This window comes from Vulpes vulpes, chromosome 11, assembly GCF_048418805.1.
Source record: "Vulpes vulpes isolate BD-2025 chromosome 11, VulVul3, whole genome shotgun sequence".
Lineage (NCBI taxonomy): Eukaryota > Metazoa > Chordata > Mammalia > Carnivora > Canidae > Vulpes > Vulpes vulpes.
The window spans coordinates 21,831,239-21,850,953 of NC_132790.1; the positions used below are offsets into that span (position 1 = coordinate 21,831,239).

At 34.9% G+C, this 19,715-nt stretch overlaps 1 protein-coding gene across 1 annotated transcript; it reads left to right on the forward strand.

The window, feature by feature from the left end:
* Positions 1-8,340: 8,340 nt before the first annotated feature.
* Positions 8,341-9,279, forward strand: LOC112911730 (olfactory receptor 52A1). The gene has a single exon (XM_025988406.1). It carries the CDS (start codon positions 8,341-8,343, stop codon positions 9,277-9,279), a length of 939 nt encoding a protein of 312 aa, XP_025844191.1.
* The last annotated feature ends 10,436 nt before the right edge of the window (positions 9,280-19,715 follow it).

Genomic DNA, 19,715 nt, shown 5'->3' on the forward strand with positions numbered 1-19,715 from the left:
ATCTTTTAGGAATAAAAGTCCAATATTAACACATTTTTTGAAGAGAAACCACATATCCAAAATTTTAGGGTGTTATGAGCAATGTTTTATGATGATTTGGGTAGAAATCCTACACATGCTAGCATTTTTATAGCTCTGGGGTAAGCACCAGCAGTGGGAATGCTGGGTCATATGCTATATGTAGGATTAACTTTTAAAACAAATTTCAAACACTTTCCAAAGTGGTTCTACAATTTTACATCCCCATCAACAGTACGTGAGAGTTCTAGATGCTCCACATTATCACCAATACTCAGCAAAATCGGTCTTTAATTTACTGTAGCTGGTGTGTAGGTACATCTCACTATGGGTTTAAAATTTTTTTTTGTTTTTTATTTGGGAGAGAGAGTGAGGGAGTGAGTGTGTGTGTGTGAGAGAGAGAGAGAGCACAAGCAGGGAGAGTGGCAGAGGCAAAGGGAGAAGGAGACTTCCTGCTGAATAGGAAGTCTAATGCGACACTTGATCCCAAGATTCTGGGATCATGACCTGAGCCAAAGAGGCTTAATCAACGGAGCCAACAGTGCCCTCGCTGTGTTTTTTTAAAAAGATTTATTTATTTATTTATTTATTTATTTATTTATTTATTTGAGAGAGAGAGAGAGAGAGAGAGAGAGCACAAGCAGGGGTTGGGGCAGGGGGCAAAGGGAGAAGCATACTCCCTGCTATGCAGGGAGCCCTATGGATGTAGGGCTCAATCCCAGGACCCTGAGACCATGACCTGAGCCAAAGGCAGAGTTTAAGCAATTGAGCCACCCTGGCTCCCCACTTAATTGTGATTTTCATTAGCATTCTCTAATGACTGAAATAGCGGGCACTCTTTTCATGAGCTTATAGCATATTCATTATGTCTCTGCACGTTCAGTAACTTCAAAGTTTTGCACATAGCTTACTAAATATTCCTAAATGTATCTAAATAGACTAAATATTTCTGGCTCCATCAATAACATTTAAGTTAGTTTTTTCTCTAGATTTTTCAGTTTGAGATGATAAGCATGTCTTAGCAATACATTCTCTGCTACACCACCGATATCATGGGATGATGAGAAAATAGATTTAGTTACTCAGGAAACATTTTAGAGAAAAATTGAATTTTTCCTTTTTATTAAAAATGTTTTTATGTATCCTAGATACAAATGATTGATTAGATATGTGGTTTACAAATATTTTCTCTAGTCTGTGGCTTGTTTTAATTTTCCTAATAGCATCTTTGAAAGAATAATATACTTTTAAATTGTAATCAAGTCTAATTTATCATTTGGTTCTCTTGGTTTATGATTTTTGGTCCTTTCTAAGAGATCTTTGACTAAAAATGAGGCCACAAAAATGTTTCAGTGTCTTCTAGCAATTTTATAATTTTAGATATTTTGTTTAGGTTTATAATCCATTTCAAGTTAATTGTTGTGTAGAAAAAATGTTGATTTTTTTGGGGGGGGGATATGGATATCCAGTTGTTCTAGCATTATTTTTAAAGAAGATGGTTCTTCCTCTATTGAACAACCTTGATATTGTTTTTGAGAATCAATTGACCTCATATGCAGACATTAATTTCTTGACTCTGTATTCCATATGATTTATAAGTGATTTTGGCAATATGAGTCACTTAATGACTACACTTCTTTTTTTAAAAAAAATGGACAAAAGAAGAAATAATACTTATTCCACTGAAGCTGTTTCAAAAGATATAAATGTAAAGAAAACATTCAAACTCATTCTATGAGGCCAGCATTACCTTGATTCTAAAACCAGACAAAGACCCTATCAAAATGGAGAATTACAGACTAAAATTCCTGATGAATATGAATGTCAAATTACTCATCAAGATATTGGCCAGTATGATCCAACAGTACATTAAAATAATTTTTCACCATGACCAAGTGGGATTTATTCTGGGGATATAAGAGTTGTTCAACATTGGCAAATCAATGTGATAGATCACATTAATAAAAGACAAGAACCATGTAATCTTCTCTATTGATGCAGAAGAAGCATTTGACAAAATACAGCATCATTTCTTGATTAAAACTCTTTGAAGTGTTGGGATAGAGGGAACATACTTCAATATTATAAAAGCCATCTATGAAAAGCCCATAGTGAGTATCATTCTCAATGGCAAAAACCTGAGAGCTTTTCCTCTAAAGATCAGGAACACAACAGGGATGCCCACTTTCACCACAGATTTTCTTCAGAGTTGGAAAAAATGATTCTAAGATTTGCATGGAACCAGAAAAGACCCCAAATAGTCAGAGGAATGTTGAAAAATAAAACCAAAGCCAAGGCATCACAATGCCTAACTTTAAGCTATACTACAAAGCTATGATTATCAAAACAGCATGGTACTGGCACAAAAACAGACACATAGATCAATGAAATAGAATAGAGACCAAGAAATGGACCCTCAAAACTATGGTCCACTAATCTTTGACAAATCAGGAAAGAATATCCAATAGAAAAAATATAGTTTCTTAAATAAATGCTATTGAGAAAGTTGGACAGTCACATGCAGAAGAATAAAACTGGAGCATTTTCTTACACTATACACAAGGATAAACTCAAAATGTATGAAATAACTAAATGTGAGATAGGAATTCATCAAAATCATAGAGGAGAACACAGACAGCAACATTTTTGACGTGGGCCACAGCAGTGTCTTGCAAAACTGTCTCTAAAGGCAAGGGAAACAAAAGTAAAAATGAATTATTGGGACTTTATCAAGATAAAAAGCAAAGGAAACAGTCAACAAAACTAAAGGCAGCCTATAGAATGAGGGTTCTATAAAGAACTTACCAAAGTCAACACCCAAAAACAAACAATCCAGTCAAGAAATGGCAGAAGACATGAACAGACATTTCTCCAAAGAACACCTACATAGGGACAAAAGACACATGAAAAATGGTCCACATCACTCATCATCAGGAAAACACAAATAAAAACCACAATGAGATACCACTTTACACCAATTAGAATGGCTAAAATTAACAATACAGGAAACAAAAAATGTTGGCAAGGATGTGAAGAAAGGGCAACCCTCTTACACTTTTGGTGGGAATGCAAGCTAGTACAGCTATTTTGGAAAACAGTATGGAAGTTCCTCAAGAAATTAAAAATAGGGCTACCCTATGACCCAGCAATTGCACTACTGGGTATTTACCCTAAAGATATAGATGTAGTGAAAAGGAGGGGTACCTGCACCTCAGTGGTCATAGCAGCAGCGTCCTCAATATCCAAACTGTGGAAGGAGCCAATAAGTCCTTTGGCAGATGAATGGATAAATAAGATGTGGAATGTATGTATATATATATATATATATATATATATATATATATATATATATACATACGTGTGTGTGTGTGTTACTCAGCCATCAGAAAGGATAAATATCTACCTTTTACATTAACATGGATGGAACTAGAGGGCATTATGGTGAGTGAAATAAGTCAGTCAGAGAAAGAGAATTATACCATTATATATGGTTTCACTTATATGTGGAATATAAGAAATAGTGCAGAGGACCACAAAGGAAGGAGGGGAAACTGAATGGGGAAAAATCAGAGAGAAAGAAAAACCACGAGAGACTCAACTCTGGGAAACAAACTGAAAGTTGCCAAAGGGGAAGTGGGTGGGGGTGATGAGGTAATAGGCATTAGGAGGGCACGTGATGCTATGAGCACAGGGTGTTATATACAACTGATGAATTATTGAAAACTACATCTGAAACTAATGATTTGCCAACATATAGTTTATAGAATTTAAAGAAAAAGAGATGGATAGGAAATAGATGTAATTAATTTTACTATGCTAAAAACTGGATTGCCAGATTGGTGTATGCTTCATAATGAAAACATATCAATACTTTTGAGAAAAAAATTTTGAATGATGATTCTTTAAAGATTATTAGTTAGCCTAGTCCCCCCCCCCCAAAAAAAAAAACTCCACAAAATTCGGAGAAAAGGGAAAATAACTAAGTATCTATTTGTAAAAGTATTTCCAGGTAGTACAATAAAGTGGAAAAAAATCATTTACCCATTCCACAGGCAAAAGAAATGGTCAGGACAGTCCTTCAAAGTATGTTCAACATGAACTGAAATTTATATATGACATATTAAGTCAGATTCAGAACAGATATCAGAATCAGATATGCTGAAAATATTGTTATACGAGTTGGCATAATAAAATTGATGCCTCAGTTATTTTGAGAGACTCAATTACCAGCAATAAGGTATAGTTTGAGGGTGAAAGGGGCCAGGATAGGGGCACACAATTTTAATAAAATCAGTAGAAGAGAAGAAGTGGAGGGGAAAAATGATAAACTAGTCTAAATTGTTCTTTGATGACTTAAGAATGAGCTAATAACTAGATAACATGTGCAAGTCTGACCTCTGAATCAATTCTTTTCAACATTAAAGAGTACCATGGTATCTGCCTCCTTCACAGACAAAATTGTACAAAGAGCATTTAAGATTCCTTGCCTCTTTATCTCTATCTCTTCTTCTCTCTGAAATCCATTGTGAATGCTCTCCTCCATTTGTACTGAAAGTATTATTCTTCCTAAATTTGCCAGTCATCTCAACATTACCTCAAAGTGAGTGACATACAAGAAAGTCTAGACTCCAGGTGAATCATGTCAAGGAGAAAAATAGGTGCATAAGTATTTCTTGTAATTCATCATTTGTTTTAATGATAAAAGATATATGAATTCTTCTTCTCATATTTCTAAAAATTTGAAAGCATATATCATATATTTTTTTACTTGCATTAAGAGCTGATGGCATGGATCCTCCACCTCTTTGAGGCATAAAACACCTGCATTCTGAAGGAAGAGTGGAAGAAAAGAAGAAGCGTATAAAGGGAAGGATGGAGAAAGATTTCATCAAATGGGCAGCAACTGGCTCAGAGCTCAGTACAGAAGGATTTAGAAAGGTGCATCATGGCTGGGCATTATGAAAATATTAATGAATTTACAAGAATAGCTTCATCAAATAAAAATCTGATGAATGAGATTGAAGGAGAATGAGAGCTAAATGTGTGGTAAAGAGCTATTGTGGATACAGAGTTTTATTTCCAGAAGTTCCTCAATGGCCAAAGGATTATAATGATATTCATAGAGTTCATGGCATAGGATCATGCCCATATCTAAATGTTCTTTAGGTGTTTTTCTAAGTGAGGACAGCAGAAAAGGAACTGAACTCATAAAAATACAACTTGTGTATATTAATTTATCTACATTTACCCTGTGAGAATAAAGAGAAGAGCAAAGGCAGTCTGAGAGTTGTAGAAATGATTACAGAGATATTAGCTGTGAATGGACCCAAGAGGGTTTCATTCTGAGCTGCTGGGCCCCTCCTACCCTGGACTAGTGGCTAGGAAGTCTCTCAGTCCATGTTCAGACCTCCTCCTTCTCCACATTCACTTGGGAACATTTTAATTGGTGGCCATAAGTTTTCTTCAACACTTTGAGCTCAATAAATTTATGCTGCTGTCTCAGCATAAATAAGACAGATCTTACTGTGAGTTTTGTTGGAGAATGAATCCACTAATATGATCTCAGACAGACTTACAGAAATGGGAGCAAGTCTGCCTTGCAGGAACAGAAGAAAAGAAGGAAAGACTATCCCAGAGATGTCCATATATTAGATATGGTCCCAGAAGTAAATGGATCAGAGGTCATGGTATTGACAAAGGCTGTTACAAAGGGTGTAGACAGAAGGAAGAGGCACTATCCAGCACAATATACCAGGAAATGAGGCCAGAAACTCAAGAGGAGGAAAGGTGGATGACAGGTAAGCAATGAGGATAATGCTGTGAAAACTGATGATGGTCTTCAGTTGTTGGGTAAGGAGTTGGTTCCCAATAACTAAGGGCATGGAAGATGGAAGTCTCACTATCCCCAAATTTATTCCATACTGTTTCACTACCAGCTTTTCCAATGATAAGCAATCCTTCCCACCTGTCCTTTACTCACTTACATCCTCCCCTATCTGCCTCCTCAGCATCTGTACCTGTCAGGTAATGCTCACATGGCAGCTCTTTTCTCTTGACTAAATCAGACAATGTGATTGTTACTAAAGGATTCCTATTCTAATTCTGATTAACTATGAGGAAGGAAAAAGTCAACCCTATGAGAAACAATCCGTGACCCGTGGATATACAGAATGAGGGACTGGAGAGCAAAGCTGTAGAAATTAAGGACTTAGTTGATTTACTAGTCTATTCTATTTTTTTTTTTTAAGATTTATTTATTTATTTATGATAGACATAGAGAGAGAGAGAGAGAGAGGCAGAGACAAGGCAGAGGAACAAGCAGGCTCCATGCACCGGGAGCCTGACGTGGGATTCGATCCCGGGTCTCCAGGATCGCGCCCTGGGCCAAAGGCAGGCGCCAAACCACTGCGCCACCCAGGGATCCCAACTAGTCTATTCTAAATACACGTTGGCTGATGCAGCCTTTCTTCACCAATGATCCTTATGATCTTTCACTAGAGTTTTAGCTACATAAATCACAGCTGTTCTTGAACTACTGGCATACTTCATGACTTTGGTTATGTGGTTTGTTGATCATGAGCTTGCTGACATAAGGCAACAGTGTTGGAGAGTCTAGGAAAGAATGAAACCCTGAACCTTGTATTTTACAGGATGTCAAATATTTTTCTATTGTATACCTTGAGAATTTCATGATTTTTAGATACACAATTTTTAAGGGAAATTATTTTTTATTATAGAAGAACTCTCATATAGGACTACGAGCCTATGTTTTTAGAAAATTCAGTCATCTGTGAATTGAGGCAATTAAATTTTCTGTTTGCTCTATAGCCTTCTCCTGAATCATTTCTGATGTCCAAGGTCTGCCTTCTGTCTTCCCTTCCTACTACTAGATTGGACTCCTTTTAAGGAATCGACCATTTTACCCCTTATTTTCTACTTATTTTTGGTGCTTAAACTCATAAAATGACAAAACCATTAAATGGTGTATATATAATTAAGCATCAACAAGCCTTAATTTACTAATATTTTACTAATGGTAAATCTAAACACTTTAAAACCTATAAACTAACAATCCATTGTAGTGGACTGTAGTGGATTGTAGTGGACTGTAGAAACTAACAGTCCATTCTGACTACATTACTGATTACCTATGTTGTGTAGTCAGCAAGAATGAGTCCTCTTGCTTTTTCTACATTGTTACTCTGGATTTCCTTGCCTCCTAGATATTTCTTGCCTCTAGTAATTCTGAAACCTGTATTATAGTATTTCTGCTATTTTAAGGGTGCAACCCCTTTTATGGAATTCCAAAGTTAGAAATACAGATAAAGCAAATACGGTTTTACTAAAAATGTAAAAAATAGCATGGAACTTTGATACGAATAGTAAAAATTGCATGGATTTAAATAATCTTTTCTCAAGTTCTACCTCACATTCTTTTTTTTAAATAATAAATTTATTTTTTATTGGTGTTCAATTTGCCAACATACAGAATAACACCCGGTGCTCATCCCGTCAAGTGCCCCCCTCAGTGCCCATCACCCATTCTCCCCCACTCCCCATCCTCCTCCCCTTCCACCACCGCTAGTTCGTTTTCCAGAGTTAGGAGTCTTTATGTTCTGTCTCCCTTTCTGATATTTTCTACCCATTTCTTCTCCCTTCCTTTCTATTGCCTTTCACTATTATTTATATGTCCTCACATTCTTTTGAAAGGACATCCACTCTTACATAGACCTGTAATGTATAGATACAGATATCTAAGTATATTATGCTCTTAGGTGGAGGTGTTTCTATCCCTTTTCTCTTTCATAGAAGTTTTTGATACCACTATACTATAGAGTGCGACTACTTGCAGGTCCAGACTAACAGTTCCTGACTCAGAAACAGTGGGGAAAAAATAGAGGACCAAGGATTAGCTGCAAGTTGGAATAGGGAGAGACTTATCAAAATATGATTAGTGCACAATTAATGTACAAGCAAAATAAACAAGTACAATTATTTTGTCCACAGGTCCAGAGGACATAACAGACAGGTCAGCACTTGATTCCCTTACTCAGATGATCTGGTGGTTCTAATGCATTTAGCCTTTCATGTACATAACCTCTTAATATGAACTCATGATTGGGGATGCCTTTCCTCAAAACAGTGGGATCTATGGATCTGTCTTTTTCCTTAAATAATATGCATGATGTGGATGATATGATCTTAGACTTCAGCCAAAATCAGAGAGACTCACTATGATGACCTTGGACAAAAGTAGAAGTTGAAAAGAAGAGTTCACTGACTGAGACACTTTTCATTTGCTTCTGGAGACCCAAAGACATTATGTCCATCTCCAACATTACAATCTTCATGCCTTCTGTGTTGACACTAATAGGGATCCCAGGCCTAGAGTCTGTGCAGTGTTGGATTGGGATTCCATTCTGTGCCATGTATCTCATTGCTATGATTGGAAATTCCTTGCTTCTGATCATCATCAAATCAGAGCGCAGCCTCCATGAGCCCATGTATATTTTCCTAGGCATGTTAGGAGTCACAGATATTGTACTTGGCACAAGCATTGTGCCCAAGATGCTTGGAATTTTCTGGCTACATGTACCAGAGATTTATTTTGATTCCTGCTTGCTTCAAATGGGGCTCATCCACACATTTGAGTGCATAGAGTCAGGCATCCTCCTGGCCATGGCCCTGGACCGTTATGTGGCCATCTGTTATCCACTCAGACACAGTGGCATCTTCACCCACCAGCTGGTGGCCCAAATAGGGGCTGTGGTAACACTCAGGGCTGCCATTCTGGTAGCCCCATCTTTAGTACTCATAAAGTGTCGGTTTCAATTTTATCATACAACCACCATCTCCCACTCCTACTGTGAGCATATGGCCATTGTGAAACTGGCTGCAGAAAATGTGCGGGTCAACAAAATCTATGGCTTGTTTGTGGCATTCGCTGTTGCAGGGTTCGACCTCACCTTCATCACTTTGTCCTACATACAGATATTTATCACAGTTTTTCGTTTGCCCCAGAAGGAGGCCCGCTTGAAAGCATTCAATACCTGCATCGCCCACATCTGTGTTTTCCTCCAGCTCTACTTCCTCGCCTTCTTCTCCTTCTTCACTCATAGGTTTGGTGCTCATGTCCCTCCTTATATCCATATCCTCTTTTCTAGCCTCTACTTGCTGGTCCCCCCATTTCTTAATCCACTTGTGTATGGTGCCAAGACCAAGCAGATCCGCATTCACATGGTAAAGATGTTCTGTTCCTAAAATCCACAGTGATTAACACCTTCAGCCTTCCCCTCTCTGCAATAGTAACAATCTCTCAAAACTAAATAAAACAGCAAAAAAGACATGTTGTTTGTGATGTTTGAGTATTCTATTAATTTTTTTGTGAAATTTGCCTGTATTTTATGTGGTTGTCACATCATAGCCCGTGACACCTCTGCGTCAGTGGGATTTACAACCTAGTGGGTAATTAGAATGAGAAATGTTTAAAGAGCAAAATAGTTAAAATCTGTCATTTCCTTTTTAAAAAATTTTTGGTTACTGATTGAACTTTCTCCTTTAAGTATGCTTTTCTAGAAGGATTCACAAATATGTATATCTCAGTGAATATAATTGCACCCAATACTCATTCTTTTTCCAATTTGTCTAGGTCAGCAAAAACAAATTGTTAATACTGTTTGTTTCTGGGTCATCCTACTAATCTTCAAAACAAATGAGAGAATTTTTAAAAACTCTTATTCAAGCAAAAATCCCCAAACAAAAAACAAAACTTTATGTATCTGGTGAGACATTGTCTTCAAATTTCAACATTTCCACTGTCATTAAGATATTAAGATATAAAAATTATGAACAATCAGTGTTCCATTTTATACATCAATACTTTTTCTGAATCCTCACCATTTGCTTCTTTATTAATTCATCAAGTGTTATAAAAACCTACAATATTATAATGCTATAATAAAGAATAGAGGCATAATGGTAAATTTGATGTAGTGTTTACATATTTTTCAGTTTATAGCCATAATAGGTTTATATTTCTGGGAGAAAAAGGCGGGGAATAAGAGACAAGTAGTAGAGGTCCCCATGGAATATGAGTTAGCAAAGAGAGTGAAGCACTGAAATTCAACTAAAAGCAGCAGTCTGTAGAGTTATTTCTATTTTATTTTATTTTTTTATTAGAGAGTCTGATTCTTCTTTTAAGTTTTCATTTTAATTCCAGTTATTTACACACAGTTTTATATTAGTTTCAGGTCTACAATATAGTATTCAACACCTGTATGCATCACCTTGTGCTCAAATCAGCAAGTGCACTAGTTACTTCCCAACACCTATTTCACTCATCACCCCACCCACCTTCCCTCTGGTAACCATCAGTTTGTTCTCTGTGATGAAATGTCTCTTTCTTGAGTTCCCCCTCTCTTATTTTTCCCCTTGCTTGTTTGTTTTGTTTTGTAAGTTCCACATATGAGTGAAATCATATGGTATTTGTCTTTCTCTACAAGGAGTCTGATTCTTAAGGAAGGACAAATGAACGGCTAAGCAGGTAAGGACATTCATGCCAGGTAGATGATATTGGAGATTAAATAGACAATCAAGAAACTGCCCTGTTTTTTTCAAAGTAATGTACAATTTGTAGAGATAAGACAAATACAAATGTTAAAAATGATTATGGACACTGTGCCAAATTGTTGAACTTTATATAGCTATCATATATCATTGGTGAGTTTTTTATTATAAGGAAGGCACTTATGTGTGTATGTGTGTGTGTGTATATATTTGGCATTTGGCAGCATATCTTAGTGGATGTAAAACATTATGCTTTTTAATTACTCAAGACTATTTATTAATGAACATATAGAGTGTTCTATCTAAATTAATAGCTTGAGAACTTAGGGTTTGTGGGCTGTTCCTGAAAACCTCAGCTCATAGATCATTTTTTAAAATTATGGAAAATATTCACATGTGCAAAAAATGCCCCTACTTGATTTATGACATTAAAATCAATGTATATATAAGAAACATTGGACTGCATGTCACAGGAGTGTGGATACTCTGGCTTGTTTTATGGACTGTGCCTTATCAGATGACTGCTAAAGATGATCACTTTATAAATCTAGAGGCTATCCTGATGCATTTTTTGAGGCTACTTTAAATGTCAGTATTTTTTAGATAGAATTGATTACATTACCAGTAATAGTTATTTTTCTTTGATAACAATGTATTTGGAATTAAATAAAACCTAAAAAGCCATCAGAAATAATTTCTTAATGTTCTAGCCAGAGTTCCTCAAACTTTTATGTAAAGGGCCAAATAAATAACTTGGGCTTATGTAGGCAAAGAGAAAATTAAAGAGTATTTTTTTGGTATTTATATAAAAAGAAACAAAGCATATTTCCACAAAAATTTTGATGAAATTCTATATAATGAAATATCATTTACAATTGGTAATATTAATGATAATAAACACACTTGTGTAGTTTTCTGTAATGTAAGTTTGAATGGAATTCATTTTTCTCTAGGAGATAACATTCTGCTTAAGTGGGACTGAGAGTTAGATTTTCCCTACGATCAAACTGATTGCAAAAATTCATCTATAAAAACCTTTCTTACTAGCTATTGGGCTATCCAGCCCTATATATAGACTGAGGGGGGGGGGGAATATTTCTCAGCCACAAGAAATAATGAAATTGCCATTGGCAATGATGTGGTTAGAGCTAGAGACTATTATGTTAAGTGAAATAACTCAAAAGAGAAAGACAAATGCCATATAATTTCACTCACATGTAGAATTAAAAAAAAAAAAAGGAAAACAAATGAACATAGAGGAAAAAAGAGAGAAAGGAAAAAACCAAGAAACAGACTCTAAACTATAGAGAATGAACTGATGGTTACCAGAAGGGAAGTGAGTGGGAGGATAAATTGAATAGGTGATGGGGATTAAGGAGGGCACTGTCATGATGAGCACCAGGTGTTGTATGGAAGTATTGACAGTGTTACTGACATGGAAAGAGATGAGTCGAGAATGAACATTGAGGATTTGAATCCTGATTGGAATTAATAAAAGTATGGTCATTATTTTTAATAGAGATATAAATAAATACATACATATAAACATAATTATATAATTATATGTTTTGGTTGCATATGCATGTTTATTTTTGTAAACATATTTCATGGGCTCTATTCACTGAAGGGAACTAATAGCATGACAAATCAGTACAAGTAAAATCTTTACTATTGGGATCCTGAACTGGAAAGCATAATATAAGTTAGAATAGTAATGCTATGCCAGAAAGTAAGAAACTCCTCAAAGTGTGATTGGGACATGTCAAAAGGACCCACAATCTAGTCTGAAAGAACGCTCTCTAGCCCAATGTAGAAAAATTTGAGTAATAGTAGTAGTAATACTACTACTAATAATAATAATTAATAATAATGGTATGGATTATGAATCCATATATATATATACACATATGCGTGTGTCTATGTATATGTGTGTGTGTGTGTGTATACATCACCTCTTCTTTCTTCTTTAGCCATTCATCATTAGACTCTTTCCATAATTTGGCTATTATAGATAACACTGCTATAAACATTGGGGTTCAAGTATTCCTTCAAATTAGTATTTTTATATCCTTTGGGTAAATACCAGTAATTTAATTGCTGGATTACAGGATAGTTCTAATTTTAACTTTTTGAGGAGCCTCCATTCTGATTTCCAGAGTGACTTTACAAGTTTGGATTCCCACCAACAGTATGAGTGTTCCCTTCCTGCACATCCTTGCCAACATCTCTCGTTTTTGTGTTATTAATTTTAGCCATTCTGACAGGTGAGGTGATGCTCATTGTAGTTTTGATTTGTATTTCCCTGATGATGAATGATGTTGAGCATTTAAGCTTATCTTTTGATACCTGTGCTACTCACAACTCCACCAACATACAGAACATTTCCATAACTTCAGAAAGTTCCTTTTTCATGCTCCTTCCCAATCAATGTCTACCTCCCACTCCTGCAGAAGAAACCACTATTTTTTTTCATTTTATATTAGTTGTGCTTGTTCCAGACCATCTATAAATAGAATTATAAAGCCATGAACTTTTAATCTTATTTACTCAAAATCCATTTTTTTTTTGTATTTGGTGTTATCAGGTGTGTTAGTCTTACGAATGTCTGATAAAGAATTGCGTCCATTTTGTTTTTATAATGGAATTGTAAGATTTATTTCTGTAATTTTGACTCAAGTGTTTTGTCAGTATAAATGTGTATATATATATGTGTGTGTGTGTGTGTAAATGTGTATATATATATATATATATAACGTCATATATATGACACAACCTCACAGTCTGCATATTGCTTATTAATTTTTTCAAACTATACTTCTCTTAAAGTAAAAATTATTAAAAATATGGTAGCCTATAGCTTTTTGTGTCTTAATAAGGAAATCTTTGCCTATCCTCCAGTCATATAAATATTCTATTTTTTCTAGAAGTTCTATTTTTTTTAATTTTTTTTTTAATTTTTTTTTTTTTTTTATGATAGTCACAGAGAGAGCGAGAGAGAGGCAGAGACATAGGCAGAGGGAGAAGCAGGCTCCATGCACCGGGAGCCCGACGTGGGATTCGATCCCGGGTCTCCAGGATCGGGCCCTGGGCCAAAGGCAGGCGCTAAACCGCTGCGCCACCCAGGGATCCCTAGAAGTTCTATTTTTAACTCATCACTACTTTGTATGGGTGCTTATAAGACAATCGAGTCATTATATATTTATTAGGGCTGGGAGTGTGATTGGGACATGTCAAAAGGACCCACAATCTAGTCTGAAAGAATGCTCTCTAGCCCAATGTAGAAAAATTTGAGTAGTAGTAGTAATAATTAATAATAATAATAATAATAATAATAATAATAATAATAATGGTATGGATTATGAATCTCTAACTAGGGTAATTGATGAAGGCTGTTCACAGTACAATGCAAATCCAAAAAGACTGAAAGAGGTTCTTTCAAATGTGTAGATCTCAGTACAAAGCCACAAGGCTCATGGAAACACATGAAAACATGGCTCAATCAGAAGAAAAAAATAAATCTTCAGAAATTAATCTTAAAGAAACAGTTATTTGAATTACCTGATGAACTGAAAATAACCATCATACAGATGTCCAATGAACTAAGAAAAAACAATACGTGAATAAAATGACAATCTCAACAGTGGTAAAAAGTACCTTAAAAGATCAAACAAATTTTGGAGCTGAAGAATAAAATAACTGAATTGAAAAAATTCACTATAAAAATACAACATAAGACAAGAAAAAGAGAAAATCATTGAATCCAAAAGTAGGTTTTTCTTTTGTAGTTGAGATATAACTTATATACCATCAAATTCACTCTTTAAAGCATACAACATACTGGTTTTTAGTACATTCAAAAAATTGTATAACTATCACTACTAATTCTAGAATGTTCTCATCAGTCTGACAAAGATACCTTATTCTGATTGGCAGTCATTTCCCATTCATCCTGTCCCCAGTCTCTGGCAACCACTTTTTTTTACCTCCTGTCTATATGAATTTGACTATTTTGGACATTTCAACTAAGTAGATAATATGTTACAAGGTATTTTATGTCTACCTTCCTTCATATGGTATGAAGTTTTCAAGGCTCATCCATATTGTAGCATCGATTGGAACTTCACTTCTCTTTTTATGTCTGAATGAAATTCCATTGCATGAATATACCCAAGTCTATTCCTGGCACCTGGCAGGCAAAATCTGGCCACACTAGGTTTTCCACGATCTCTCCTCTCTCTGTGTGGTAAGGACTACTGTCTTAATTCAGACATTCCACAAATAATATAATCATGGGCTTTTATTTTCTATTTTCCATTTTTCATGTACACTTACTTCTCTCACTTGATTAATTTTATCAACCATCATAGTAAAAGCTATTCAGAGGTCATATTTCTTTGTTGAAATGTAATTATAAAATTTAATATGACAGAAATTATATTTTGGTCTTTCGGCTTCAGTATGCCATGGAATTTGGATCCAAGTAGTTTCACTTATTATAACAAAGAGTCTTAGGTTTTCATTCATATAATATAGTCTAATAATGTCAATATCATACATTAAGGAAGATAAAATACTCTAAAATGTCTGAAAATTTTATGAAGATGAATGATATAGTACATATTTAATAAATGGTGAATATTCATTTTGAATTTCAAGTTCTCAGCACAATCTAGATTTTTAAAAAAATGTTTAATAAATATATTTTACTTATTCTTCAATTGCTTCCAAAAATACCTGAAACACAATTAATACTTAATTATTGTGTGTTGAATAAAATCATCAGGATATAACTTTTTAATTGGTGGGAAGTAAAAGTAATGTTATTTTGTTGATTTCATATTCCATATAATCTGTCAGTGATATTGGCAAAATGAGTCTCTTAATGACTGTAGCTTTGTTAAAATAAGAGGTGAGAGATGAAACTTATGCTGGGTCTAGTTGATTTTACTATGCTGAAGACCTAAATTGCCACATTGATATGATTCATAATAAATATTTATATATATATTTGGTTAACAAATAAAATATGATGATAACCTTTCACTTAGAATAATAGTCACAAAAAAGAAAGAAAGAAAGAAAGAAAGAAAGAAAGAAAGAAAGAAAAAAAAGGAAGAAAGAAAGAAGAAAGAAGGAAGAAAGAAAGAAAGAAAGAAAGAAAGAAAAAAAGAAAGAAAAGAAAGAAAGAAAGAAAAAAAAGGAAGAAAGAAAGGAAGAAAGAAAAAAGGAAGAAAGAAAGAAAGAAAGAAAAGAAGTAGAGAATACATAGGTATTGATTTAGGTTTCAAGTTATTTCCAAAAATTATGATAAAGTGGAAAAGTATTTTTTTACTCATTGTGATGCTAAATAAGATGGTCAGGGACAGTTTTTCAAAGTGTATGAAGCATAAACTGAAATTGGATAACATATAGTGAACCTATGTTTCTGGAACAAAATAAATGGAGTGAGAAAATTTATGTTGGAAATACAGTTAAAGAAGTTTGCAGAAGGAAGTGAATTACTGCATTATTTGGAGTAGATAGAATTACAAGCAAATTTACAGAGTTTGAGGGTTAAAAGTACCCAGGATAAAATTCTGGAGGGTGCCAAAATTTAAATAAAATATGTAGAAGACACGAAAATCTGGAAGATTATAAGCTAGTCTAAATTATTTATTGCTGACTCAAGAATTAAGGTACTTATTAGCTCACATATCAATCTGACTTCTGAATCAATTTCATTCGACATGAATTAGTACTATTGTATCTCTCTCCTTCATGTAGAAGACACTGTAAAAAACATTTAGTCTCTTGTCCTTTTGTCTCTATCCCTTATTTTACCGGAAATTACAAATGCCCTCCTCCAACTTACTGACCAGATGAACTTAATATATATATATTCAAAACATTCCATCATAAAACAGCAGAATTCACGTTCTTTTCGAGTGCGTATAGAACATTCTCCAGAATAGATCATATATTAAGTCACAAAACAGACCTTGACAAATACAAAGAAATTCAGATCATACCAAGCACATTTTTTGACCACAACTCTTAAAACTAGAAGTCAACCATAAGAATAAATTGGAAAGACTACAAACACGTGGAAGTTAAACAACACACTACTAAAAAAAAGAATGGTCAGCCAAGAAAGAAGAAAAAAAAAATAGATGGAAACAAATGAAAGTGAAAACACAAAAGTCTAAATAAATAAATAAATAAATAAATAAATAAATAAATAAAACACAATAGTACAAATCTTTTGGGATGGAAAATAGATGGAAACAAATGAAAGTGAAAACACAATAGTCTAAATAAATAAATAAATAAATAAATCACAATAGTACAAATCTTTTGGGATGCAGCAAAAGTGGTTATAAGAGGGAACTATAGGGCAGCCTGAGTGGCTCAGTGGTTTAGGGTCACCTTCAGCCCAGGGCCTGATCCTGGGGACCCAAGATCGAGTTCCATGTCAGGCTTCTTGCATGGAGCCTGCTTCTCCCTCTGCCTGTGTCCTGCCTCTGTGTCTCTTGTGAGTAAATAAATAGAATCTTAAAAAAAAAAAAAAAAAAAAAGAGGGAAGTACATAGCAATACAGGCCAATCCCCAACAAGCAAGAAAAATCTCAAGCAAACAACCTAACCTTACACCTAACGGAGCTAGAAAAAGAACAACAAAAGAAGCCTAAAGCCAGCAGAAGGAAAGAAATAATACAGATTAGAGCATAAATAAATGATACAGAAACTAAGGAAACAATAGATCAGATCAATGAAACCAAGATCTGGTTCATTGAAAAAAATAATAAAATTGATAGGCCTCCAGCCAGGCTTATCAAAAAGAACAGAGAAAGGACCCAAATGAATAAATTCACAAATAAGAAAGATGTAACAACCAACACCACAGAAATACAAATAACTGTAAGAAAATATTATGAAAGTATTAAAAACTATATGTCAAAAGTCAGGCAACCTGGAAGAAATGTATAAATTCCTAGAAACATAAAAACTTCCAAGAGTGAAATAGGAAGAAATAGAAAACTTGAACTGACTGGAAACTAGCAAAAAAATATTGAATCAGTAATTGAATGTATTCTTCCTAAATTTGCCAGCATCTCAACATTGCCTCAAGTACCCCTTAAGGTTAGCAACATACAAGAAACCAGGTGAATCATGTCAAAGAGAAAGGTACCATGTACATAAGTGTTTCTTTGAATTCATCATTTTTCTCATGATTAAAGATATACTAATTCTTTTTCCCATATTTCTAAAAATTTGAAAGCATATAGCATATCTTCTTTTTATTTGCATCAAGAGCCAATGACATGATTACTTCCCATCATAAAACACCTGCATTCTGAAGGAAGAGTGGAAGAAAAGAGGGAGAAAGTAAGGAGGAAGTGATGGAGAAAATTTCAACAAAGATACAACAAATGGCTCAGAAGTCAGTATGGGATTTAGAAATGTCCATCATAACCAGTCATTCTGAGAATATTACAAAATTTACCAAAAAAATAGCTTCGATAAGATAAAAACCTAAGGAATTATACTACAAGGGAATGAGAGTTAAATGGGTGATAAAGAGCCATTGTGGACACATATTTTCTTTCTAGCAGTGTCTCCGTGAAAGAAGGGTCACAAGGATACTTATTTATATAGAATTCATTGGCATAGGAATATGCCTATGCTCTTTAGATTGTTTTTCAAAGGATAATAGCAAAAAGAAACTGACAAAAAGTAAGTTTTATCACTTAGTTTTTACAAGTTTCCTTATCTTGTAATGATCTTTAATAAAACACAACTAGAGTATATTAATTTCTCTGCATTTACACTGTGGGGAAAATGAAATGAGACCAAGGTGATTCTGCAAATTGTTAGATTGACTTCAGAGACCTTAGCTGTGGATGGACTCAAGGGAGCTTCACTCTGAGCTACTGGGTCCCTAGTGGTTTGGGCTAGTGCTGAGGAAATCTCATGTTCAGACCTCCTCCTTCTCCACATTCACTGGGGAACATTATAATTAGTGGCCAATTCAAACTTAGTAAATTTATGCTGTGTCTAGCAAATTACAGACCTTGCTTTGAGTTTTGTTTAAGGATGAATCCACCAACATGATCTCAGAAAAATTTATAAGAGGGAGTAAGTCTGCTCTTCAGGGACAAGAAAAAAGTGGAAAGACTATCCCAGAGATGTCCATATACTGGCAGATGGCCCCTAGAGCAAATGAATCAGAGTTCGTGATGTTTATAAGGAGCTGTTCTAGAATGTGCAGATAGAAGAAAGGGTCATTACCAGCATAAGCACAAGGGAATGAGATGAGAATCTCAGGAGGAGGAAAGGTGGATGACAGGTAAGCAATGAGTGATGGTGTTATGAAGATGGATGATGGTCTTCAAGTATCTAGAAAGAGCAGAACTAACTCCCAACAATAAAGGGCAAGGAAGTTTCACTATCCCCACCTTTATTCCATACTGTTTCACTACCAGCTTTTTCAACGATAAGCACTCCCTTCTCTCCTGCCTGGTACTCATTTATGTCCTCTTCCAACTGCCTTCCCACCATCTGTACCTGTCAGGTAATGCTCACATGGCAGCTCTTTTCTCTTGACTAAATCAGACAATGTGATTGTTACTAAAGGATTCCTATTCTAATTCTGATTAACTATGAGGTAGGAAAAAGTCAACCCTATGAGAAACAATCCGTGAATATATAGAATGAGGGACTGGAGAGCAAAGCTGTGGAAATTAAGGACTTAGCTGACTTACTAGTTTATTCTAAATACACGTTTGCTGTTGCAGCCTTTCTTCATCAATGATCCCTCTGACTTGATCTTTCACTAGAATTTTAGCTGCATAAATCACAGCTGTTATGAACCACTAGCATATTTGGTGACATTGGTTATGTGGTTTTTTGATCATGAGCTTGCTGACATAAGTCAACAGTGTTGGAGAGTCTAGGAAAGAATGATATCCTGAACCTTGTATTTTACAGGATATCAAATGTTTTTCTATTGTATAACGAGAATTTCATGATTTTAGATTTGCAATTTTTAAAGATTATTTATTTGAGAGAAAGATTGAGAGAGAGTACAAGCTGCGAGGAGAGAGGCAGAGGGAGAAGCAGACTCCCGGCTGGCCAGGGAGCCTGACACTGGGC

Coding starts and splice junctions, on each gene's coding strand:
- LOC112911730 (XM_025988406.1), top strand. CDS start 8,341: ATGTCCATCTCCAACATTACAATCTTCATGCCTTCTGTGTTGACACTA.